We start from the raw sequence: 25,917 nt of genomic DNA, 5'->3' as shown, positions 1-25,917 counted from the left end.
CATCCTGCCAAGGCAGCAGCTACTCTTCCTGGAGTTTATTATAGTTGCCCTAGTTTAGGGCAGCAGTGATAGAGTTCCTTCCTGGTATAGTTTAGGGCAGCAGTGATAGAGTTCCTTCCTGCAGCAGTGATTGCAGAGTTCCTTCCTGGTATAGGGTAGGGTAGCAGTGATAGAGTTCCTTCCTGGTATAGGGTAGGGTAGCAGTGATAGAGTTCCTTCCTGGTATAGTTTAGGGCAGCAGTGATAGAGTTCCTTCCTGGTATAGTTTAGGGCAGCAGTGATAGAGTTCCTTCCTGGTATAGTTTAGGGTAGCAGTGATAGAGTTCCTTCCTGGTATAGTTTAGGGCAGCAGTGATAGAGTTCCTTCCTGGTATAGTTTAGGGTAGCAGTGATAGAGTTCCTTCCTGGTATAGTTTAGGGCAGCAGTGATAGAGTTCCTTCCTGGTATAGTTTAGGGTAGCAGTGATAAGAGTTCCTTCCTGGTATAGTTTAGGGCAGCAGTGATAGAGTTCCTTCCTGGTATAGTTTAGGGTAGCAGTGATAGAGTTCCTTCCTGGTATAGTTTAGGGTAGCAGTGATAGAGTTCCTTCCTGGTATAGTTTAGGGTAGCAGTGATAGAGTTCCTTCCTGGTATAGTTTAGGGCAGCAGTGATAGAGTTCCTTCCTGGTATAGTTTAGGGCAGCAGTGATAGAGTTCCTTCCTGGTATAGTTTAGGGCAGCAGTGATAGAGTTCCTTCCTGGTATAGTTTAGGGTAGCAGTGATAGAGTTCCTTCCTGGTATAGTTTAGGGCAGCAGTGATAGAGTTCCTTCCTGGTATAGTTTAGGGTAGCAGTGATAGAGTTCCTTCCTGGTATAGTTTAGGGCAGCAGTGATAGAGTTCCTTCCTGGTATAGGGTAGGGTAGCAGTGATAGAGTTCCTTCCTGCAGCAGTGATTGCAGAGTTCCTTCCTGGTATAGGGTAGGGTAGCAGTGATAGAGTTCCTTCCTGGTATAGTTTAGGGTAGCAGTGATAGAGTTCCTTCCTGCAGCAGTGATTGCAGAGTTCCTTCCTGGTATAGGGTAGGGTAGCAGTGATAGAGTTCCTTCCTGGTATAGGGTAGGGTAGCAGTGATAGAGTTCCTTCCTGGTATAGTTTAGGGCAGCAGTGATAGAGTTCCTTCCTGGTATAGTTTAGGGCAGCAGTGATAGAGTTCCTTCCTGGTATAGTTTAGGGTAGCAGTGATAGAGTTCCTTCCTGGTATAGTTTAGGGCAGCAGTGATAGAGTTCCTTCCTGGTATAGGGTAGGGCAGCAGTGATAGAGTTCCTTCCTGCAGCAGTGATTGCAGAGTTCCTTCCTGGTATAGTTTAGGGCAGCAGTGATAGAGTTCCTTCCTGCAGCAGTGATTGCAGAGTTCCTTCCTGGTATAGTTTAGGGCAGCAGTGATAGAGTTCCTTCCTGGTATAGGGTAGGGTAGCAGTGATAGAGTTCCTTCCTGGTATAGGGTAGGGTAGCAGTGATAGAGTTCCTTCCTGGTATAGGGTAGGGTAGCAGTGATAGAGTTCCTTCCTGGTATAGTTTAGGGCAGCAGTGATAGAGTTCCTTCCTGGTATAGGGTAGGGCAGCAGTGATAGAGTTCCTTCCTGCAGCAGTGATTGCAGAGTTCCTTCCTGGTATAGGGTAGGGCAGCAGTGATAGAGTTCCTTCCTGGTATAGTTTAGGGTAGCAGTGATAGAGTTCCTTCCTGGTATAGTTTAGGGCAGCAGTGATAGAGTTCCTTCCTGGTATAGTTTAGGGCAGCAGTGATAGAGTTCCTTCCTGGTATAGGGTAGGGTAGCAGTGATAGAGTTCCTTCCTGGTATAGTTTAGGGCAGCAGTGATAGAGTTCCTTCCTGGTATAGTTTAGGGCAGCAGTGATAGAGTTCCTTCCTGCAGCAGTGATTGCAGAGTTCCTTCCTGGTATAGTTTAGGGTAGCAGTGATAGAGTTCCTTCCTGGTATAGTTTAGGGCAGCAGTGATAGAGTTCCTTCCTGGTATAGTTTAGGGCAGCAGTGATAGAGTTCCTTCCTGGTATAGGGTAGGGCAGCAGTGATAGAGTTCCTTCCTGGTATAGTTTAGGGCAGCAGTGATAGAGTTCCTTCCTGGTATAGTTTAGGGCAGCAGTGATAGAGTTCCTTCCTGGTATAGGGTAGGGCAGCAGTGATAGAGTTCCTTCCTGGTATAGTTTAGGGCAGCAGTGATAGAGTTCCTTCCTGCAGCAGTGATTGCAGAGTTCCTTCCTGGTATAGTTTAGGGTAGCAGTGATAGAGTTCCTTCCTGGTATAGTTTAGGGCAGCAGTGATAGAGTTCCTTCCTGGTATAGTTTAGGGCAGCAGTGATAGAGTTCCTTCCTGGTATAGTTTAGGGCAGCAGTGATAGAGTTCCTTCCTGGTATAGTTTAGGGCAGCAGTGATAGAGTTCCTTCCTGGTATAGTTTAGGGCAGCAGTGATAGAGTTCCTTCCTGGTATAGTTTAGGGCAGCAGTGATAGAGTTCCTTCCTGGTATAGTTTAGGGCAGCAGTGATAGAGTTCCTTCCTGGTATAGGGTAGGGCAGCAGTGATAGAGTTCCTTCCTGGTATAGTTTAGGGCAGCAGTGATAGAGTTCCTTCCTGGTATAGTTTAGGGCAGCAGTGATAGAGTTCCTTCCTGGTATAGTTTAGGGCAGCAGTGATAGAGTTCCTTCCTGGTATAGGGTAGGGCAGCAGTGATAGAGTTCCTTCCTGGTATAGTTTAGGGCAGCAGTGATAGAGTTCCTTCCTGGTATAGTTTAGGGCAGCAGTGATAGAGTTCCTTCCTGCAGCAGTGACAGCAGAGTGCCAGACTGCAGTCCACTGAAGTGATAAAACATCTATGTCCCTCAGGGACCTTAGATCTATATTAATTTCTCTCTTTGCTTTGGTTGTTGTAACGTCCTTAGATCTATATTCATTTCAAGCCCATAGTTTTTATTTTCAAAAGCTGCACCTGCGTGTGAATGATTTGGTCCTTCATTAGGACATTAGCGTGTGTTCCAAGTTTGTTTTTTAAATTTTGCGAACGCTAATAGCACATTAGCTTATTGGTATTTCAGAGGCCCTCTGTGGTTAGCGGTTTAATGACTACTATTGTTTTTCTAATTATGTTTAACAAAGTTACAAAAAAACATTTTCAATATCTTTTTCAAGATGTGTTGCTTGCTGCCAGTTACCAAGTTGCCTAGCAACTGACGTGCATAGCTACACCAGACATCTTCCAACAACTGATGTGAAGGACCCATTTAACTCACGACTGGAAACGTCAGTTATCGCAGTCGAAGTCATATTGACAACGTTGTTGTGAAGATGGCGTCTGTTATGAAAACATCTCTTTTTGACACAGATCAACCGTACTAGTTGTTGAGGCTGTGGTCGTGTCCCGTCTTGATGACTGGTAACATGGACAGGTACAGTAAAGAAAGACAAAAGCTGCAGTTGACTCAGAACAGCACAATTTCACCGCACAGACAGAACTAACAACGTGCATGATGGTATTTCCTGGTTGAGGTGCATGATGGTATTTCCTGGTTGAGGTGAAATTAAAACTACTTCTCTTCTAGTCTTTATAAGAAACATTTGACTGTTGAAAACACCTCACAACTTGTATAGTCAATTTGAATACACTTCAAAACAGACAGACATCCCCAGCAGAAACACCACTAAGGGGTTTGTTTCTGCACTGTACCCAAACCACAAACAGACTTAATGTGTCACTATGTATAGAACCATGTCACCACGGACTGCTCTGGGCAAAAGCACGTTGAGCTTAAAAAAACAAATGTATCAAAGCTGCTCTCTTTCTAAAGCTCTGATTTAACTGTATTTAACAATATGCATATATGAATAGTGTGTAAATATTTGTCTTGTCTCTTGGTGTCTTTCCCATATATAACTTATTTTATTCATAAATATATTTTAAAAAATGTTTTAAATTGAATGTTCTTGTCCATTACTGTTCTGTGTCATGTATGTGTACGTTATGTGTGAACCCCAGGTAGAGTAGCTGCTACATGTTCAGTAGTTAATGGACCCCAGGTAGAGTAGCTGCTACATGTTAATGGACCCCAGGTAGAGTAGCTGCTACATGTTAATGGACCCCAGGTAGAGTAGCTGCTACATGTTAATGGACCCCAGGTAGAGTAGCTGCTACATGTTAATGGACCCCAGGTAGAGTAGCTGCTACATGTTAATGGACCCCAGGTAGAGTAGCTGCTACATGTTCAGTAGTTAATGAACCCCAGGTAGAGTAGCTGCTACATGTTAATGGACCCCAGGTAGAGTAGCTGCTACATGTTAATGGACCCCAGGTAGAGTAGCTGCTACATGTTAATGGACCCCAGGTAGAGTAGCTGCTACATGTTAATGGACCCCAGGTAGAGTAGCTGATACATGTTCAGTAGTTAATGAACCCCAGGTAGAGTAGCTGCTACATGTTAATGGACCCCAGGTAGAGTAGCTGCTACATGTTAATGGACCCCAGGTAGAGTAGCTGCTACATGTTAATGGACCCCAGGTAGAGTAGCTGCTACATGTTAATGGGCCCCAGGTAGAGTAGCTGCTACATGTTAATGGACCCCAGGTAGAGTAGCTGCTACATGTTAATGGACCCCAGGTAGAGTAGCTGCTACATGTTAATGGACCCCAGGTAGAGTAGCTGCTACATGTTAATGGACCCCAGGTAGAGTAGCTGCTACATGTTAATGGACCCCAGGTAGAGTAGCTGCTACATGTTCAGTAGTTAATGGACCCCAGGTAGAGTAGCTGCTACATGTTAATGGACCCCAGGTAGAGTAGCTGCTACATGTTAATGGACCCCAGGTAGAGTAGCTGCTACATGTTAATGGACCCCAGGTAGAGTAGCTGCTACATGTTAATGGACCCCAGGTAGAGTAGCTGCTACATGTTAATGGACCCCAGGTAGAGTAGCTGCTACATGTTAATGGACCCCAGGTAGAGTAGCTGCTACATGTTAATGAACCCCAGGTAGAGTAGCTGCTACATGTTAATGGACTCAGGTAGAGTAGCTGCTACATGTTAATGAACCCCAGGTAGAGTAGCTGCTACATGTTAATGGACCCCAGGAAGAGTAGCTGCTACATGTTAATGGACCCCCAGGTAGAGTAGCTGCTACATGTTAATGGACCCCAGGTAGAGTAGCTGCTACATGTTAATGGACCCCAGGAAGAGTAGCTGCTACATGTTAATGGACCCCAGGTAGAGTAGCTGCTACATGTTAATGGACCCCAGGTAGAGTAGCTGCTACATGTTAATGGACCCCAGGTAGAGTAGCTGCTACATGTTAATGGACCCCAGGTAGAGTAGCTGCTACATGTTAATGAACCCCAGGTAGAGTAGCTGCTACATGTTAATGGACCCCAGGTAGAGTAGCTGCTACATGTTAATGAACCCCAGGTAGAGTAGCTGCTACATGTTAATGGACCCCAGGTAGAGTAGCTGCTACATGTTAATGGACCCCAGGTAGAGTAGCTGCTACATGTTAATGGACCCCAGGTAGAGTAGCTGCTACATGTTAATGGACCCCAGGTAGAGTAGCTGCTACATGTTAATGGACCCCAGGTAGAGTAGCTGCTACATGTTCAGTAGTTAATGGACCCCAGGTAGAGTAGCTGCTACATGTTAATGGACCCCAGGTAGAGTAGCTGCTACATGTTAATGGACCCCAGGTAGAGTAGCTGCTACATGTTAATGGACCCCAGGTAGAGTAGCTGCTACATGTTAATGGACCCCAGGTAGAGTAGCTGCTACATGTTCAGTAGTTAATGGACCCCAGGTAGAGTAGCTGCTACATGTTCAGTAGTTAATGGACCCCAGGTAGAGTAGCTGCTACATGTTAATGGACCCCAGGTAGAGTAGCTGCTACATGTTAATGGACCCAGGTAGAGTAGCTGCTACATGTTAATGGACCCCAGGTAGAGTAGCTGCTACATGTTAATGGACCCCAGGTAGAGTAGCTGCTACATGTTAATGGACCCCAGGTAGAGTAGCTGCTACATGTTAATGGACCCCAGGTAGAGTAGCTGCTACATGTTAATGGACCCCAGGTAGAGTAGCTGCTACATGTTAATGGACCCCAGGTAGAGTAGCTGCTACATGTTAATGGACCCCAGGTAGAGTAGCTGCTACATGTTAATGAACCCCAGGTAGAGTAGCTGCTACATGTTAATGGACCCCAGGTAGAGTAGCTGCTACATGTTAATGGACCCCAGGTAGAGTAGCTGCTACATGTTCAGTAGTTAATGAACCCCAGGTAGAGTAGCTGCTACATGTTAATGGACCCCAGGTAGAGTAGCTGCTACATGTTCAGTAGTTAATGGACCCCAGGAAGAGTAGCTGCTACATGTTAATGGACCCCAGGTAGAGTAGCTGCTACATGTTCAGTAGTTAATGAACCCCAGGTAGAGTAGCTGCTACATGTTAATGGACCCCAGGTAGAGTAGCTGCTACATGTTCAGTAGTTAATGGACCCCAGGTAGAGTAGCTGCTACATGTTAATGGACCCCAGGTAGAGTAGCTGCTACATGTTAATGGACCCCAGGTAGAGTAGCTGCTACATGTTCAGTAGTTAATGGACCCCAGGTAGAGTAGCTGCTACATGTTAATGGACCCCAGGTAGAGTAGCTGCTACATGTTAATGGACCCCAGGTAGAGTAGCTGCTACATGTTAATGGACCCCAGGTAGAGTAGCTGCTACATGTTCAGTAGTTAATGGACCCCAGGTAGAGTAGCTGCTACATGTTCAGTAGTTAATGGACCCCAGGTAGAGTAGCTGCTACATGTTCAGTAGTTAATGGACCCCAGGTAGAGTAGCTGCTACATGTTCAGTAGTTAATGGACCCCAGGTAGAGTAGCTGCTACATGTTAATAGACCCCAGGTAGAGTAGCTGCTACATGTTAATAGACCCCAGGTAGAGTAGCTGCTACATGTTAACGGACCCCAGGTAGAGTAGCTGCTACATGTTAATGGACCCCAGGTAGAGTAGCTGCTACATGTTAATGGACCCCAGGTAGAGTAGCTGCTACATGTTAATGGACACCAGGTAGAGTAGCTGCATGTTCAGTAGTTAATGGACCCCAGGTAGAGTAGCTGCTACATGTTAATGGACCCCAGGTAGAGTAGCTGCTACATGTTAATGGACCCCAGGTAGAGTAGCTGCTACATGTTAATGGACCCCAGGTAGAGTAGCTGCTACATGTTAATGAACCCCAGGTAGAGTAGCTGCTACATGTTAATAGACCCCAGGTAGAGTAGCTGCTACATGTTAATGGACCCCAGGTAGAGTAGCTGCTACATGTTAATGGACCCCAGGTAGAGTAGCTGCTACATGTTAATGGACCCCAGGTAGAGTAGCTGCTACATGTTAATGGACCCCAGGTAGAGTAGCTGCTACATGTTAATGAACCCCAGGTAGAGTAGCTGCTACATGTTAATGGACCCCAGGTAGAGTAGCTGCTACATGTTAATGAACCCCAGGTAGAGTAGCTGCTACATGTTAATGGACCCCAGGTAGAGTAGCTGCTACATGTTCAGTAGTTAATGGACCCCAGGTAGAGTAGCTGCTACATGTTAATGGACCCCAGGTAGAGTAGCTGCTACATGTTAATGGACCCCAGGTAGAGTAGCTGCTACATGTTAATGAACCCCAGGTAGAGTAGCTGCTACATGTTAATGAACCCCAGGTAGAGTAGCTGCTACATGTTAATGGACCCCAGGTAGAGTAGCTGCTACATGTTAATGAACCCCAGGTAGAGTAGCTGCTACATGTTAATGGACCCCAGGTAGAGTAGCTGCTACATGTTAATGGACCCCAGGTAGAGTAGCTGCTACATGTTAATGGACCCCAGGTAGAGTAGCTGCTACATGTTAATGGACCCCAGGTAGAGTAGCTGCTACATGTTAATGAACCCCAGGTAGAGTAGCTGCTACATGTTAATGGACCCCAGGTAGAGTAGCTGCTACATGTTAATGGACCCCAGGTAGAGTAGCTGCTACATGTTAATGGACACCAGGTAGAGTAGCTGCATGTTCAGTAGTTAATGGACCCCAGGTAGAGTAGCTGCTACATGTTAATGGACCCCAGGTAGAGTAGCTGCTACATGTTAATGGACCCCAGGTAGAGGAGCTGCTACATGTTAATGGACCCCAGGTAGAGTAGCTGCTACATGTTAATGAACCCCAGGTAGAGTAGCTGCTACATGTTAATAGACCCCAGGTAGAGTAGCTGCTACATGTTAATGGACCCCAGGTAGAGTAGCTGCTACATGTTAATGGACCCCAGGTAGAGTAGCTGCTACATGTTAATGGACCCCAGGTAGAGTAGCTGCTACATGTTAATGGACCCCAGGTAGAGTAGCTGCTACATGTTAATGGACCCCAGGTAGAGTAGCTGCTACATGTTAATGGACCCCAGGTAGAGTAGCTGCTACATGTTAATGAACCCCAGGTAGAGTAGCTGCTACATATTCAGTAGTTAATGGACCCCAGGTAGAGTAGCTGCTACATGTTAATGAACCCCAGGTAGAGTAGCTGCTACATGTTCAGTAGTTAATGGACCCCAGGTAGAGTAGCTGCTACATGTTAATGGACCCCAGGTAGAGTAGCTGCTACATGTTAATGAACCCCAGGTAGAGTAGCTGCTACATATTCAGTAGTTAATGGACCCCAGGTAGAGTAGCTGCTACATGTTAATGAACCCCAGGTAGAGTAGCTGCTACATGTTAATGAACCCCAGGTAGAGTAGCTGCTACATGTTAATGAACCCCAGGTAGAGTAGCTGCATGTTAATGGACCCCAGGTAGAGTAGCTGCTACATGTTAATGAACCCCAGGTAGAGAAGCTACTACATGTTAATGGACCCCAGGTAGAGTAGCTGCTACATGTTAATGGACCCCAGGTAGAGTAGCTGCTACATGTTAATGGACCCCAGGTAGAGTAGCTGATACATGTTAATGGACCCCAGGTAGAGTAGCTGATACATGTTAATGGACCCCAGGAAGAGTAGCTGCTACATGTTAATGGACCCCAGGTAGAGTAGCTGCTACATGTTCAGTAGTTAATGGACCCCAGGTAGAGTAGCTGCTACATGTTAATGGACCCCAGGTAGAGTAGCTGCTACATGTTAATGAACCCCAGGTAGAGTAGGTGCTACATGTTAATGGACCCCAGGTAGAGTAGCTGCTACATGTTAATGAACCCCAGGTAGAGTAGCTGCTACATGTTAATGGACCCCAGGTAGAGTAGCTGCTACATGTTAATGGACCCCAGGTAGAGTAGCTGCTACATGTTAATGGACCCCAGGTAGAGTAGCTGCTACATGTTAATGGACCCCAGGTAGAGTAGCTGCTACATGTTAATGGACCCCAGGTAGAGTAGCTGCTACATGTTAATGAACCCCAGGTAGAGTAGCTGCTACATGTTAATGGACCCCAGGTAGAGTAGCTGCTACATGTTAATGGACCCCAGGTAGAGTAGCTGCTACATGTTAATGGACCCCAGGTAGAGTAGCTGCTACATGTTAATGGACCCCAGGTAGAGTAGCTGCTACATGTTAATGGACCCCAGGTAGAGTAGCTGCTACATGTTCAGTAGTTAATGGACCCCAGGTAGAGTAGCTGCTACATGTTAATGGACCCCAGGTAGAGTAGCTGCTACATGTTAATGGACTCCAGGTAGAGTAGCTGCTACATGTTAATGGACCCCAGGTAGAGAGCTGCTACATGTTAATGGGCCCCAGGTAGAGTAGCTGCTACATGTTAATGGACCCCAGGTAGAGGAGCTGCTACATGTTAATGGACCCCAGGTAGAGTAGCTGCTACATGTTAATGAACCCCAGGTAGAGTAGCTGCTACATGTTAATAGACCCCAGGTAGAGTAGCTGCTACATGTTAATGGACCCCAGGTAGAGTAGCTGCTACATGTTAATGGACCCCAGGTAGAGTAGCTGCTACATGTTAATGGACCCCAGGTAGAGTAGCTGCTACATGTTAATGGACCCCAGGTAGAGTAGCTGCTACATGTTAATGGACCCCAGGTAGAGTAGCTGCTACATGTTAATGGACCCCAGGTAGAGTAGCTGCTACATGTTAATGGACCCCAGGTAGAGTAGCTGCTACATGTTAATGGACCCCAGGTAGAGTAGCTGCTACATGTTAATGGACCCCAGCTAGAGTAGCTGCTACATGTTAATGAACCCCAGGTAGAGTAGCTGCTACACTGCTACATGTTAATGGACCCCAGGTAGAGTAGCTGCTACATGTTAATGGACCCCAGGTAGAGTAGCTGCTACATGTTAATGGACCCCAGGTAGAGTAGCTGCTACATGTTAATGGACCCCAGGTAGAGTAGCTGCTACATGTTAATGGACCCCAGGTAGAGTAGCTGCTACATGTTCAGTAGTTAATGGACCCCAGGTAGAGTAGCTGCTACATGTTAATGGACCCCAGGTAGAGTAGCTGCTACATATTCAGTAGTTAATGGGGATCCTAATCAACTTAACTCAGCATCATCCCCACCATTATTATCATAATTCTCGTCACAACCTCCACCGTCTTCGTCCCCATCATCATCACCATAATGACCACCATCATATCCTTACCTGATTGACAGCTGGTGGAGAGAATGTTATGTCATCCAGGAAGTGGACAGCATCAGCAGGAAGCAGTCTGTCGAAGTATTTTGCGCAGGTGTCATAGGCGTGAAGGTAGTCCTGCTCTGTCTGGGGGGGTCTCTTTAAAACCTTTAGAAAAGAGGAGGGTACATGTTTTTAGGCGTGCTTGCTGACAGGTTGTGAGGCGTGCTAGCTGACAGGTTGTGAGGCGTGCTAGCTGACAGGTTGTTAGGCGTGCTAGCTGACAGGTTGTTAGGCGTGCTAGCTGACAGGTTGTTAGGCGTGCTAGCTGACAGGTTGTTAGGCGTGCTAGCTGACAGGTTGTGAGGCGTGCTAGCTGACAGGTTGTTAGGCGTGCTAGCTGACAGGTTGTTAGGCGTGCTAGCTGACAGGTTGTTAGGCGTGCTAGCTGACAGGTTGTTAGGCGTGCTAGCTGACAGGTTGTTAGGCGTGCTAGCTGACAGGTTGTTAGGCGTGCTAGCTGACAGGTTGTGAGGCGTGCTAGCTGACAGGTTGTTAGGCGTGCTAGCTGACAGGTTGTTAGGCGTGCTAGCTGACAGGTTGTTAGGCGTGCTAGCTGACAGGTTGTTAGGCGTGCTAGCTGAGAGGGTTTTAAGGTGCTGACAGGTTGTTAGGCGTGCTTGCTGACAGGTTGTTAAGCGTGTTTGCTGACAGGATTTTAAGGTGCGCTAGCTGACAGGATTTTAAGGCGCGCTAGCTGACAGGTTGTTAGGCGTGCTAGCTGACAGGTTGTTAGGCGTGCTAGCTGACAGGTTGTTAGGCGTGCTAGCTGACAGGTTGTTAGGCGTGCTAGCTGACAGGTTGTTAGGCGTGCTAGCTGACAGGTTGTTAGGCGTGCTAGCTGACAGGTTGTTAGGCGTGCTAGCTGACAGGTTGTTAGGCGTGCTAGCTGACAGGTTGTTAGGCGTGCTAGCTGAGAGGGGTTTTAAGGTGCTGACAGGTTGTTAGGCGTGCTAGCTGACAGGTTGTTAGGCGTGCTAGCTGAGAGGGTTTTAAGGTGCTGACAGGTTGTTAGCGTGCTAGCTGACAGGTTGTTAGGCGTGCTGGCTGACCGGTTGTTAGGCGTGCTGGCTGACCGGTTGTTAGGCGTGCTTGCTGACCGGTTGTTAGGCGTGCTTGCTGACCGGTTGTTAGGCGTGCTAGCTGACCGGTTGTTAGGCGTGCTAGCTGACCGGTTGTTAGGCGTGCTAGCTGACAGGTTGTTAGGCGTGCTAGCTGACAGGTTGTTAGGCGTGCTAGCTGACAGGTTGTTAGGCGTGCTAGCTGACAGGTTGTTAGGCGTGCTAGCTGACAGGTTGTTAGGCGTGCTAGCTGACAGGTTGTGAGGCGTGCTAGCTGACAGGTTGTGAGGCGTGCTAGCTGACAGGTTGTGAGGCGTGCTAGCTGACCGGTTGTGAGGCGTGCTAGCTGACCGGTTGTGAGGCGTGCTAGCTGACAGGTTGTGAGGCGTGCTAGCTGACAGGTTGTGAGGCGTGCTAGCTGACAGGTTGTGAGGCGTGCTAGCTGACCGGTTGTGAGGCGTGCTAGCTGACCGGTTGTGAGGCGTGCTAGCTGACCGGTTGTGAGGCGTGCTAGCTGACAGGTTGTGAGGCGTGCTAGCTGACAGGTTGTTAGGCGTGCTAGCTGACAGGTTGTTAGGCGTGCTAGCTGACAGGTTGTTAGGCGTGCTAGCTGACAGGTTGTTAGGCGTGCTAGCTGACAGGTTGTTAGGCGTGCTAGCTGACAGGTTGTGAGGCGTGCTAGCTGACAGGTTGTGAGGCGTGCTAGCTGACAGGTTGTGAGGCGTGCTAGCTGACCGGTTGTGAGGCGTGCTAGCTGACCGGTTGTGAGGCGTGCTAGCTGACCGGTTGTGAGGCGTGCTAGCTGACAGATTGTGAGTCGTGCTAGCTGACAGATTGTGAGTCGTGCTAGCTGACAGGTTGTGAGGCGTGCTAGCTGACAGGTTGTGAGGCGTGCTAGCTGACCGGTTGTGAGGCGTGCTAGCTGACCGGTTGTGAGGCGTGCTAGCTGACAGGTTGTGAGGCGTGCTAGCTGACAGGTTGTGAGGCGTGCTAGCTGACAGGTTGTGAGGCGTGCTAGCTGACAGGTTGTGAGGCGTGCTAGCTGACAGGTTGTGAGGCGTGCTAGCTGACAGGTTGTGAGGCGTGCTAGCTGACAGGTTGTGAGGCGTGCTAGCTGACAGGTTGTGAGGCGTGCTAGCTGACAGGTTGTGAGGCGTGCTAGCTGACAATAGTTTGGACACATCTACTCATTCAAGGGCTTTTCTTTATTTTTACTATTTTCGACATTGTAGAATAATAGTGAAGACATTAAAACTATGAAATAACACATATGGAATCATGTAATAAGTGGGAAACAAATCTAAATATATTTGAGATTATTCAAAGTAGCCACCCTTTGCCTTGATGACAGCTTTGCACACTCTTGGCATTCTCTCAACCAGCTTCATGAGGTAATCACCTGGAATGCATTTCAATTAACAGGTGTGCCTTGTTAAAAGTTCATTCGTGGAATTTCTTTTCTTTTAATGCATTTGAGCCAATCAGTTGTGTTGTGACAAGGTAGGGGTGGTATACAGAAGATAGCCCTATTTGGTAAAAGACCAAGTCCATATTATGGCAAGAACAGCTCAAATAAGCAAAGAGAAACGACAGTCCATCATTACTTTAAGACATGAAGGTCAGTCCATCATTACTTTAAGACATGAAGGTCAGTCAATCTGGAATATATTATATATATTAAAATAAAATAAATATTTGGGTAAAACACGTCTCACCACTGTATTTAATAGCAGAGAAAACCTTAAATTACATTTTTTCAACTTGAGATTTGATGACTTTTCCAAGAGTGACCCCAACATTAGAAAAAGCGAAACATCTCCTTTGTTCATATTTCCATGACTGTTGTACAAGACCTGGGGACAAAGATGGTCTTACGGGCCATTTTGATCCGGCAGTATTAAAATCATTGACACACCACAAAGACACACAATGAGAAATTAAGATTATGTGTGCTACTGATTGAACACAGACAGTAGCTCCTGAAGAGGAAGATCACCATGGTTGGCACAGTCAGAAAGAACAAGCCTGAGCTTCCGCCCCTGCACTCCTCGCAACATGGGGGAGAGAGGCCTTCTCATCCCGCCTGCACTCCTCTCAACATGGGGAGAGAGGCCTTCTCATCCCGCCTGCACTCCTCTCAACATGGGGGAGAGAGGCCTTCTCATCCCCCCTGCACTCCTCTCAACATGGGGGAGAGAGGCCTTCTCATCCCCCCTGCACTCCTCTCAACATGGGGGAGAGAGGCCTTCTCATCCCCCCTGCACTCCTCTCAACATGGGGGAGAGAGGCCTTCTCATCCCCCTGCACTCCTCTCAACATGGGGGAGAGGCCTTCTCATCCCCCCCTGCACTCCTCTCAACATGGGGAGAGAGGCCTTCTCATCCCCCTGCACTCCTCTCAACATGGGGGAGAGAGGCCTTCTCATCCCCCTGCACTCCTCTCAACATGGGGGAGAGAGGCCTTCTCATCCCCCTGCACTCCTCTCAACATGGGGAGAGAGGCCTTCTCATCCCCCTGCACTCCTCTCAACATGGGGGAGAGAGGCCTTCTCATCCCGCCTGCACTCCTCTCAACATGGGGGAGAGAGGCCTTCTCATCCCGCCTGCACTCCTCTCAACATGGGGGAGAGAGTCCTTCTCATCCCCCAAGCACTCCTCTCAACATGGGGAGAGAGGCCTTCTCATCCCCCTGCACTCCTCTCAACATGGGGAGAGAGGCCTTCTCATCCCCCTGCACTCCTCTCAACATGGGGGAGAGAGGCCTTCTCATCCCCCCCTGCACTCCTCGCAACATGGGGAGAGAGGCCTTCTCATCCCCCTGCACTCCTCTCAACATGGGGGAGGGAGGCCTTCTCATCCCCCTGCACTCCTCTCAACATGGGGGAGAGAGGCCTTCTCATCCCCCTGCACTCCTCTCAACATGGGGAGAGAGGCCTTCTCATCCCCCCCCTGCACTCCTCTCAACATGGGGAGAGAGGCCTTCTCATCCCGCCTGCACTCCTCTCAACATGGGGAAAATGGCCTTCTCATCCCCCTGCACTCCTCTCAACATGGGGGAGAGAGGCCTTCTCATCCCCCTGCACTCCTCTCAACATGGGGGAGAGAGGCCTTCTCATCCCCCTGCACTCCTCTCAACATGGGGGAGAGAGGCCTTCTCATCCCCCCCTGCACTCCTCTCAACATGGGGAGAGAGGCCTTCTCATCCCCCTGCACTCCTCTCAACATGGGGAGAGAGGCCTTCTCATCCCCCTGCACTCCTCTCAACATGGGGGAGAGAGGCCTTCTCATCCCCCTGCACTCCTCTCAACATGGGGAGGGAGGCCTTCTCATCCTGCCTGCACTCCTCTCAACATGGGGGAGAGAGGCCTTCTCATCCCCCTGCACTCCTCTCAACATGGGGGAGAGAGGCCTCTCATCCCCCTGCACTCCTCTCAACATGGGGAGAGAGGCCTTCTCATCCCCCTGCACTCCTCTCAACATGGGGGAGAGAGGCCTTCTCATCCCCCCCTGCACTCCTCTCAACATGGGGGAGAGAGGCCTTCTCATCCCCCTGCACTCCCTCTCAACATGGGGAGAGAGGCCTTCTCCTCCCGCCTGCACTCCTCTCAACATGGGGGAGAGAGGCCTTCTCATCCCCCTGCACTCCTCGCAACATGGGGAGAGAGGCCTTCTCATCCCCCTGCACTCCTCTCAACATGGGGGAGAGAGGCCTTCTCATCCCCCCCTGCACTCCTCTCAACATGGGGAGAGAGGCCTTCTCATCCCCCCTGCACTCCTCTCAACATGGGGGAGAGAGGCCTTCTCATCCCCCCTGCACTCCTCTCAACATGGGGGAGAGAGGCCTTCTCATCCCCCCTGCACTCCTCTCAACATGGGGGAGAGAGGCCTTCTCATCCCCCCTGCACTCCTCTCAACATGGGGGAGAGAGGCCTTCTCATCCCCCCTGCACTCCTCTCAACATGGGGGAGAGAGGCCTTCTCATCAGTTTCCCTTCACCCCACCACCACTCTAGTTTCTGACCACCCAAAGAGAAACAAGAATGTGGTGAGCACAAAACGGCTGTGATCATGAGGACAGGAAGCCAGCCATCATCCTGGACTGCAGAGACAGCCTGCAGAGTTCTGTCTTACTATCCAGGTCTGTAAACCCAAACATTTCCACCTTCTACTTTTAAAAAACATTAACCTTTCCAGAAACAATTTTCTCACTGTTGCCGCTTGCTGTACACCTCCCTCTGCCCCCAGCTGTGCCCTGGACACCATATGTGAACTGATTGCCCCACATCTATCTTCAGAGTTCCTACTGTTAGGTGAGCTAAACTGGGACATGCTCAACACCCCGGCCATCCTACAAGCTAAGCTCGATGCTCTAACTCCCAGCACATCCAGATAGCCTTGGCCTTGTACCTTAGCGAGCAACATTGATATTGAGGCAGCTTGTAAATAATGCCAGCCGTAATTAACCACATTACAGTACCTTCAGTAAGTATTCATACCCTTTGACTTATTCCACATTTACAGCCTGAATTCAAAATGGATTTACATAGATCCTTTTTTTCTTCCCCCACCAACACACAATACGCAAAAATCTAAGTGAACAATACATGTTTTAATGTTCACACATTTAGTGAAAATTTTATTCAGAAAAAAATGAATTTACATCAGTATTCACACCCCTCGAGTCAATACATGTTAGAATCACCTTCGGCAGTGATTACAGCTGTGAGTCTCTCTGGGTGAGTCTCTAAGAGTGATTACAGCTGTGAGTCTCTCTGGGTGAGTCTCTAAGAGTGATTACAGCTGTGAGTCTCTCTGGGTAAGTCTCTAAGAGCCGTGAGTCTTTCTGGGTAAGTCTCTAAGAGCTGTGAGTCTTTCTGGGTAAGTCTCTAAGAGCCGTGAGTCTTTCTGGGTAAGTCTCTAAGAGCTGTGAGTCTTTCTGGGTAAGTCTCTAAGAGCTGTGAGTCTTTCTGGGTAAGTCTCTAAGAGCCGTGAGTCTTTCTGGGTAAGTCTCTAAGAGCTTTGCACACCCGAACTGTACAATATTTGCACACTTTTAAACATTCTCCAAGCTCGGTCAAGTTGGTTGTTGATCATTGCTTGACAACCATTTTCCAGTCACAGATGTTCAAGCAGACTTAAGTCAAAACTGTAGCAAGACCACTAAGGAACATTTTTTATTCATCCTAAATAACTCCCTTGTCCTTGCCGATGACAAGCATAACATGATGCAGCCACCACCATGCTTGAAAATATGGAAAGTGGTACTCAGCGATGTGCTGTGTTGGATTTGCCCCAAACAAAACACGTTGTACCCAGGCCAAAAAGTTCATTTCTATGCCTTACAGTTTTACTTTAGTACCTTTTTGCAAACAGGATTTTGGAATATTTTTTATTTTGTACAGGCTTCCTTCTTTTGCAGTGTCATTAGGTTGGTGTTGTGGAGTAACTACAATGTAGTTGATCCATCCTCAGTTCTCTCTGATCACGGTTTTAAAGTCACCATTGGCCTCATGGTGAAATCCCTGAGCAGTTTCCTTCTTCTTTGGCAACTGAGTTAGAAAGGAAGCCTGTATCTTTGTAGTGACTGGGTGTATTGTAACACCATTCAAAGTGTAATGAATAACTTCACCATGCTCAAAGGGATATTCAATGTCTGCCGTTTTATTTTTACCCATCGACCAATAGGTGCCCTTCTTTGCGAGGCATTGCATTTGTGTTTGAAATGTACTGCTCGACTGAAGGACTTTGCAGATAATTGTATGTGTGTGGTACAGAGACGAGGTTATTAAAAAAAAAAAAACATAATAAATATTATTATTGAACACAGAGTGAGTCCATGCAAAGTATTGCAACATATTGTGACTTAAGCACATTTTAACTCTCAACTTATTTTTGCTTGCCATAAAAAAAGGTGTTAACTACCTAGACTCGTGACATTTCAGCTTTTCATTTTATATTAATTTGTAAAACCATAATTCCACTTTGCCATTATGGGGTATTGTGTGTCAGCCAGCGACACAACATCTCAATATAACATTGTAAAATCAGGCTGTAACACACAACAACATGTGGAACTAGTCAAGAGGTGTGAATACTTCCTGAAGGTAATACAGCTACAGGTTCAACAGCTCTGATCTGACCAGATTCAGGTTATAGCAGGCTGACAGACAGACAGACCGACCGACCACCAGAAGGCTGACAGACAGACAGACCGACCGACCACCAGAAGGCTGACAGACAGACAGACCGACCGACCACCAGAAGGCTGACAGACAGACAGACCGACCGACCACCAGCAGGCTGACAGACAGACAGACCGACCGACCACCAGAAGGCTGACAGACAGACAGACCGACCGACCACCAGCAGGCTGACAGACAGACAGACCGACCGACCACCAGAAGGCTGACAGACAGACAGACAGACCGACCGACCACCAGCAGGCTGACAGACAGACAGACCGACCGACCACCAGAAGGCTGACAGACAGACAGACCGACCGACCGACCACCAGCAGGCTGACAGACAGACCGACCGACCGACCACCAGCAGGCTGACAGACAGACAGACAGACCGACCGACCGACCACCAGCAGGCTGACAGACCGACCAACCACCAGCAGGCTGACAGACCGACCGACCACCAGCAGGCTGACAGACAGACCGACCGACCACCAGCAGGCTGACAGACCGACCGATCGACCACCAGCAGGCATGATAGACAGACAGACCGACCGACCACCAGCAGGCTGACAGACAGACAGACAGACCGACCGACCACCAGCAGGCTGACAGACCGACCGACCACCAGCAGGCTGACAGACCGACCGACCACCAGCAGGCTGACAGACCGACCGATCGACCACCAGCAGGCTGACAGACCGACCGATCGACCACCAGCAGGCTGACAGACAGACCGACCGACCACCAGCAGGCTGACAGACAGACCGACCGACCACCAGCAGGCTGACAGACAGACCGACCGACCACCAGCAGGCTGACAGACAGACTGTAGATACTACCACTACTATAACCAGTCACTACCACTACTATAACCAGTCACTACCACTACTATAACCAGTCACTACCACTACTATAACCAGTCACTACCACTACTATAACCAGTCACTACCACTACTATAACCAGTCACTACCACTACTATAACCAGTCACTACCACTACTATAACCAGTCACTACCACTACTATAACCAGTCACTACCACAACTATAACTATAACCAGTCACTACCACTACTATAACCAGTCACTCCCACTACTATAACCAGTCACTACCACAACTATAACTATAACCAGTCACTCCCACTACTATAACCAGTCACTACCACTACTATAACTAACCAGTCACTACCACTACTATAACCAGTCACTACCACTACTATAACTAACCAGTCACTACCACTACTATAACTAACCAGTCACTACCACTACTATAACTAACCAGTCACTACCACTACTATAACTAACCAGTCACTACCACTACTATAACCAGACACTACCACTACTATAACCAGTCACTACCATTACTATTACTATAACCAGTCACTACCACTACTATAACCAGTCACTACCACTACTATAACTAACCAGTCACTACCACTACTATAACCAGTCACTACCACTACTATAACTATAACCAGTCACTACCACTACTATAACTAACCAGTCACTACCACTACTATAACTATAACCAGACACTACCACTACTATAACTATAACCAGACACTACCACTACTATAACTAACCAGTCAGTACCACTACTATAACTAACCAGTCACTACCACTACTGTAACTAACCAGTCACTACCACTACTATAACTAACCAGTCACTACCACTACTATAACCAGACACTACCACTACTATAACCAGTCACTACCACTACTATAACTATAACCAGTCACTACCACTACTATAACCAGACACTACCACTACTATAACTAACCAGTCACTACCACTACTATAACTAACCAGTCACTACCACTACTATAACTAACCAGTCACTACCACTACTATAACCAGACACTACCACTACTATAACCAGTCACTACCACTACTATAACCAGTCACTACCACTACTATAACTATAACCAGTCACTACCACTACTATAACTAACCAGTCACTACCACTACTATAACCAGACACTACCACTACTATAACCAGTCACTACCACTACTATAACTAACCAGTCACTACCACTACTATAACTAACCAGTCACTACCACTACTATAACTAACCAGTCACTACCACTACTATAACCAGACACTACCACTACTATAACCAGTCACTACCACTACTATAACTATAACCAGTCACTACCACTACTATAACTAACCAGTCACTACCACTACTATAACTATAACCAGACACTACCACTACTATAACTATAACCAGACACTACCACTACTATAACCAGTCACTACCACCAGTCACTACCACTACTATAACTAACCAGTCACTACCACTACTATAACTAACCAGTCACTACCACTACTATAACCAAACAAGGGCACTGCGTTCATCCACCTCTGGCCTGCTCGCCTCCCTACCACTGAGGAAGTACAGTTCCCACTCAGCCCAGTCAAAACTGTTCGCTGCTCTGGCCCCCCAATGGTGGAACAAACTCCCTCACGACGCCAGGACAGCGGAGTCAATCACCACCTTCCGGAGACACCTGAAACCCCACCTCTTCAAGGAATACCTAGGGTAGGGTAAGTAATCCTTCTCACCCCCCCCCCCAAAAAAGATTTAGATGCACTATTGTAAAGTGGCTGTTCCACTGGATGTCTTAAGGTGTATGCACCAATTTGTAAGTCGCTCTGGATAAGAGCGTCTGCTAAATGACTTAAATGTAAATGTAAATGTATAAATGTATAACCAGGCACTACCACTACTATAACCAGACACTACCACTACTATAACTATAACCAGACACTACCACTACTATAACTAACCAGACACTACCACTACTATAACTAACCAGTCACTACCACTACTATAACCAGACACTACCACTACTATAACCAGACACTACCACTACTATAACCAGACACTACCACTACTATAACCAGACACTACCACTACTATAACCAGTCACTACCACTACTATAACCAGACACTACCACTACTATAACCAGATACTACCACTACTATAACCAGTCACTACCACTACTATAACCAGATACTACCACTACCACTACTATAACCAGATACTACCACTACTATAACCAGTCACTACCACTACTATAACCAGTCACTACCACTACTATAACCAGTCACTACCACTACTATAACCAGTCACTACCACTACTATAACCAGATACTACCACTACCACTACTATAACCAGATACTACCACTACTATAACCAGATACTACCACTACTATAACCAGACACTACCACTACTATAACCAGATACTACCACTACTATAACCAGTCACTACCACTACTATAACCAGTCACTACCACTACTATAACCAGTCACTACCACTACTATAACCAGACACTACCACTACTATAACCAGATACTACCACTACTATAACCAGATACTACCACTACTATAACCAGACACTACGACTACTATAACCAGATACTACCACTACTATAACCAGATACTACCACTACTAGATACTACCACTACCACTACTATAACCAGACACTACCACTACTATAACCAGATACTACCACTACCACTACTAGATACTACCACTACCACTACTATAACCAGACACTACCACTACTATAACCAGATACTACCACTACCACTACTAGATACTACCACTACCACTACTATAACCAGACACTACCACTACTATAACCAGATACTACCACTACTATAACCAGATACTACCACTACTATAACCAGATACTACCACTACTATAACCAGACACTACCACTACTATAACCAGACACTACCACTACCACTACTAGATACTACCACTACCACTACTATAACCAGATACTACCACTACTATAACCAGACACTACCACTACCACTACTAGATACTACCACTACCACTACTATAACCAGATACTACCACTACTATAACCAGACACTACCACTACTATAACCAGACACTACCACTACTATAACCAGACACTACCACTACTATAACCAGATACCACCACTACTATAACCAGACACTACCACTACTATAACCAGATACTACCACTACTTCTTCTGTTGTTGGGAAACTGTTTGATTTTATTGTTATTATAATTATTTATTGGTTTCATTTCATATTTAACTTCTTGGATATAGGGGGCGCTCTTTTAATTTTTGGATAAAAAAACGTTCCCGTTTTAAACAAGATATTTTGTCACGAAAAGATGGTCGACTATGCATATAATTGACAGCTTTGGAAAGTAAACACTCTGACGTTTCCAAAACTGCAAAGATATCGTCTGTGAGTGCCACAGAACTGATGCTACAGGCGAAACCAAGATGAAATTTCAAACAGGAAGTGCCCCAGATTTTGAAGGCGCTGTGTTCCAATGTCTCCTTATAGGGCTGTGAATGGGCCAGGAATGAGCTTACACTTTCTGTCATTTCTCCAAAGTGTCTGCAGCATTGTGACGTATTTGTAGGCATATGATTGGAAGATTGACCATAAGAGACTACATCTACCAGGTGGCCGCTTGGTGTCCTCCGTCGGAATTATTGCGTAATCTCCAGCTGCGTGTATTTTTCCATTTGCTTCCGAGGAGTAACCCAACTGCCAAGAATGATTTATCATCGAATAGATATGTGAAAAACACCTTGAGGATTGATTCTAAACAACGTTTGCCATGTTTCTGTCGATATTATGGAGTTAATTTGGGAAAAAGTTCGCCGTTGTAATGACTGAATTTTCTGGGTTTTTTCTTGGCCAAATGTGAACAAAACGGAGCGATTTCTCCTACACAAGTAATCTTTTTGGAAAAAATGAACACTTGCTATCCAACTGAGAGTCTCCTCATTGAAAACATCCGAAGTTCTTCAAAGGTAAATTATTTTATATGAATGCTTTCCTTGTTTTTGTGAAAATGTTGCCTGCTGAATGCTAGGCTTAATGCTATGCTAGCTATCAATACTCTTACAGAAATGCTTCTGTAGCTATGGTTGAAAAGCATATTTTGAAAATCTGAGATGACAGTGTTGTTAACAAAAGGCTAAGCTTGTGAGTGAATATATTTCTTTCATTTCATTTGCGATTTTCATGAATAGTTAACGTTGCGTTATGGTAATGAGCTTGAGGCTATGATTAACAGCTTCCCTTGCCAGGTAGATAAATACATACCTGTGGGTCTCCCCTCCAGAACAGCTTCCTTAGCCAGGTTGCGTGCACTGCGCTAGCAGAAACCACACCCCCCCCTGGGCGAGGGAGCCGATTGGCCAGTTTGGAGATGGACAGGACATTCTGACTGGTTAGAACGGGTTCCAGAGCGGCCAGGGGATCCGACACCTCATCGGTCATCTTACGGTAGTCCAGCCCTGAGGGAACATATAACTTTACCATTACAGAGGAAACAGATATCTAACGATACAGTTAAAATAACATGTAGAAATATAGACACTACCACTCAAAAGGTTGGGGTCACTTAGAAAGAAAAGCACATTTTTTTTTGTCCATTAAAATAACATCAAATTGATCAGAAATACAGTGTAGACATTGTTAATGCTGTAAATGACTACTGTAGCTGGAAACAGCTGATTTATAATGGAATATCTACATAGGCGAACAGAGGCCCATTAACAGCAACCATCACTCCTGTGTTCCAACGGCACGTTGCGTTAGCTAATACAAGTTTATCATTTTAAAAGGCTAATTGATCATTAGAAAACTTGTTTGCAATTATATTAGCACAGCTGAAAACTGTTGTCCTGATTAAAGAAGGAATAAAACTGGCCTTCTTTAAACTAGTTGAGTATCTGGAGCATCAGCATTTGTGGGTTCGATTACAGGTTCAACATGGCCAGAAACAAAGAACTTTCTTCTGAAACTCATCAGTCTATTCTTGTTCTGAGAAATGAAGGCTATTCCATGCGAGAAATTTGATAAACAGAGTCCAGTCTCTGTCAGACAGAGGATGCTGCATGATAAACAGAGTCCAGTCTCTGTCAGACAGAGGAGGCTGCATGATAAACAGAGTCCAGTCTCTGTCAGACAGAGGAGGCTGCATGATAAACAGAGTCCAGTCTCTGTTAGACAGAGGAGGCTGCATGATAAACAGAGTCCAGTCTCTGTTAGACAGAGGAGGCTGCATGATAAACAGAGTCCAGTCTCTGTCAGACAGAGGAGGCTGCATGATAAACAGAGTCCAGTCTCTGTCAGACAGAGGAGCCTGCATGATAAACAGAGTCCAGTCTCTGTCAGACAGAGGAGGCTGCATGATAAACAGAGTCCAGTCTCTGTCAGACAGAGGAGGCTGCATGATAAACAGAGTCCAGTCTCTGTTAGACAGAGGAGGCTGCATGATAAACAGAGTCCAGTCTCTGTTAGACAGAGGAGTCTGCATGATAAACAGAGTCCAGTCTCTGTCAGACAGAGGAGGCTGCATGATAAACAGAGTCCAGTCTCTGTTAGACAGAGGAGGCTGCATGATAAACAGAGTCCAGTCTCTGTCAGACAGAGGAGGATGCATGATAAACAGAGTCCAGTCTCTGTCAGACAGAGGAGGCTGCATGATAAACAGAGTCCAGTCTCTGTCAGACAGAGGATGCTGCATGATAAACAGAGTCCAGTCTCTGTCAGACAGAGGAGGCTGCATGATAAACAGAGTCCAGTCTCTGTTAGAAAGAGGAGGATGCATGATAAACAGAGTCCAGTCTCTGTCAGACAGAGGATGCTGCATGATAAACAGAGTCCAGTCTCTGTCAGACAGAGGAGGCTGTATGATAAACAGAGTCCAGTCTCTGTCAGACAGAGGAGGCTGCATGATAAACAGAGTCCAGTCTCTGTTAGACAGAGGAGGCTGCGTGATAAACAGAGTCCAGTCTCTGTTAGAAAGAGGAGGCTGCATGATAAACAGAGTCCAGTCTCTGTCAGACAGAGGAGGCTGCATGATAAACAGAGTCCAGTCTCTGTTAGACAGAGGAGGCTGCATGATAAACAGAGTCCAGTCTCTGTCAGACAGAGGAGGCTGCATGATAAACAGAGTCCAGTCTCTGTTAGACAGAGGAGGCTGCATGATAAACAGAGTCCAGTCTCTGTCAGACAGAGGAGGATGCATGATAAACAGAGTCCAGTCTCTGTCAGACAGAGGAGGCTGCATGATAAACAGAGTCCAGTCTCTGTCAGACAGAGGATGCTGCATGATAAACAGAGTCCAGTCTCTGTCAGACAGAGGAGGCTGCATGATAAACAGAGTCCAGTCTCTGTTAGAAAGAGGAGGATGCATGATAAACAGAGTCCAGTCTCTGTCAGACAGAGGATGCTGCATGATAAACAGAGTCCAGTCTCTGTCAGACAGAGGAGGCTGTATGATAAACAGAGTCCAGTCTCTGTCAGACAGAGGAGGCTGCATGATAAACAGAGTCCAGTCTCTGTTAGACAGAGGAGGCTGCATGATAAACAGAGTCCAGTCTCTGTTAGAAAGAGGAGGCTGCATGATAAACAGAGTCCAGTCTCTGTCAGACAGAGGAGGCTGCATGATAAACAGAGTCCAGTCTCTGTTAGACAGAGGAGGCTGCATGATAAACAGAGTCCAGTCTCTGTCAGACAGAGGAGGCTGCATGATAAACAGAGTCCAGTCTCTGTTAGAAAGAGGAGGCTGCATGATAAACAGAGTCCAGTCTCTGTTAGACAGAGGAGACTGCATGATAAACAGAGTCCAGTCTCTGTAAGACAGAGGAGGCTGCATGATAAACAGAGGAGGCTGAATGATAAACAGAGTCCAGTCTCTGTTAGACAGAGGAGACTGCATGATAAACAGAGTCCAGTCTCTGTTAGACAGAGGAGGCTGCATGATAAACAGAGTCCAGTCTCTGTTAGACAGAGGAGGCTGCATGATAAACAGAGTCCAGTCTCTGTTAGACAGAGGAGACTGCATGATAAACAGAGTCCAGTCTCTGTCAGACAGAGGAGGCTGCATGATAAACAGAGTCCAGTCTCTGTCAGACAGAGGAGGATGCATGATAAACAGAGTCCAGTCTCTGTTAGACAGAGGAGGCTGAATGATA

The 25,917-nt window shown here is 46.8% G+C and overlaps 1 protein-coding gene and 2 long non-coding RNA genes across 5 annotated transcripts in view; 2 read left to right on the top strand and 1 right to left on the bottom strand.

The window, feature by feature from the left end:
• The window catches only part of nbas (NBAS subunit of NRZ tethering complex), a 384,598-nt gene that overhangs the window by 82,097 nt on the left and 276,584 nt on the right, over positions 1 to 25,917 (bottom strand). For both annotated transcript variants that reach the window (XM_052524617.1, XM_052524618.1), the window contains exons 45-46: positions 23,036 to 23,229; positions 10,648 to 10,788 (exon numbers count right to left, since the gene is read on the bottom strand). In XM_052524617.1, the coding sequence (XP_052380577.1) occupies positions 10,648 to 10,788; positions 23,036 to 23,229 (335 nt within the window). The remainder of the gene's footprint in view (positions 1 to 10,647; positions 10,789 to 23,035; positions 23,230 to 25,917) is intronic.
• LOC127931558 (uncharacterized) lies at positions 4,539 to 6,859 on the top strand. Its single transcript, XR_008141757.1, has 3 exons — positions 4,539 to 4,852; positions 5,216 to 5,899; positions 6,731 to 6,859. It is a non-coding gene; the product is annotated as an uncharacterized LOC127931558 (long non-coding RNA).
• LOC127931559 (uncharacterized) lies at positions 7,012 to 8,807 on the top strand. Of its 2 annotated transcripts, XR_008141759.1 has the most exons (5): positions 7,012 to 7,092; positions 7,263 to 7,699; positions 7,733 to 8,062; positions 8,233 to 8,570; positions 8,645 to 8,807. It is a non-coding gene; the product is annotated as an uncharacterized LOC127931559 (long non-coding RNA). The 2 variants fall into 2 exon arrangements; XR_008141758.1 differs by having other exon boundaries at positions 7,263 to 8,062.

This window comes from Oncorhynchus keta, chromosome 8 (genome assembly GCF_023373465.1).
Source record: "Oncorhynchus keta strain PuntledgeMale-10-30-2019 chromosome 8, Oket_V2, whole genome shotgun sequence".
NCBI lineage: Eukaryota > Metazoa > Chordata > Actinopteri > Salmoniformes > Salmonidae > Oncorhynchus > Oncorhynchus keta.
The sequence above is the reverse complement of the archived record's forward strand: the minus strand, read 5'-3'. Positions and strand labels throughout refer to the sequence as shown.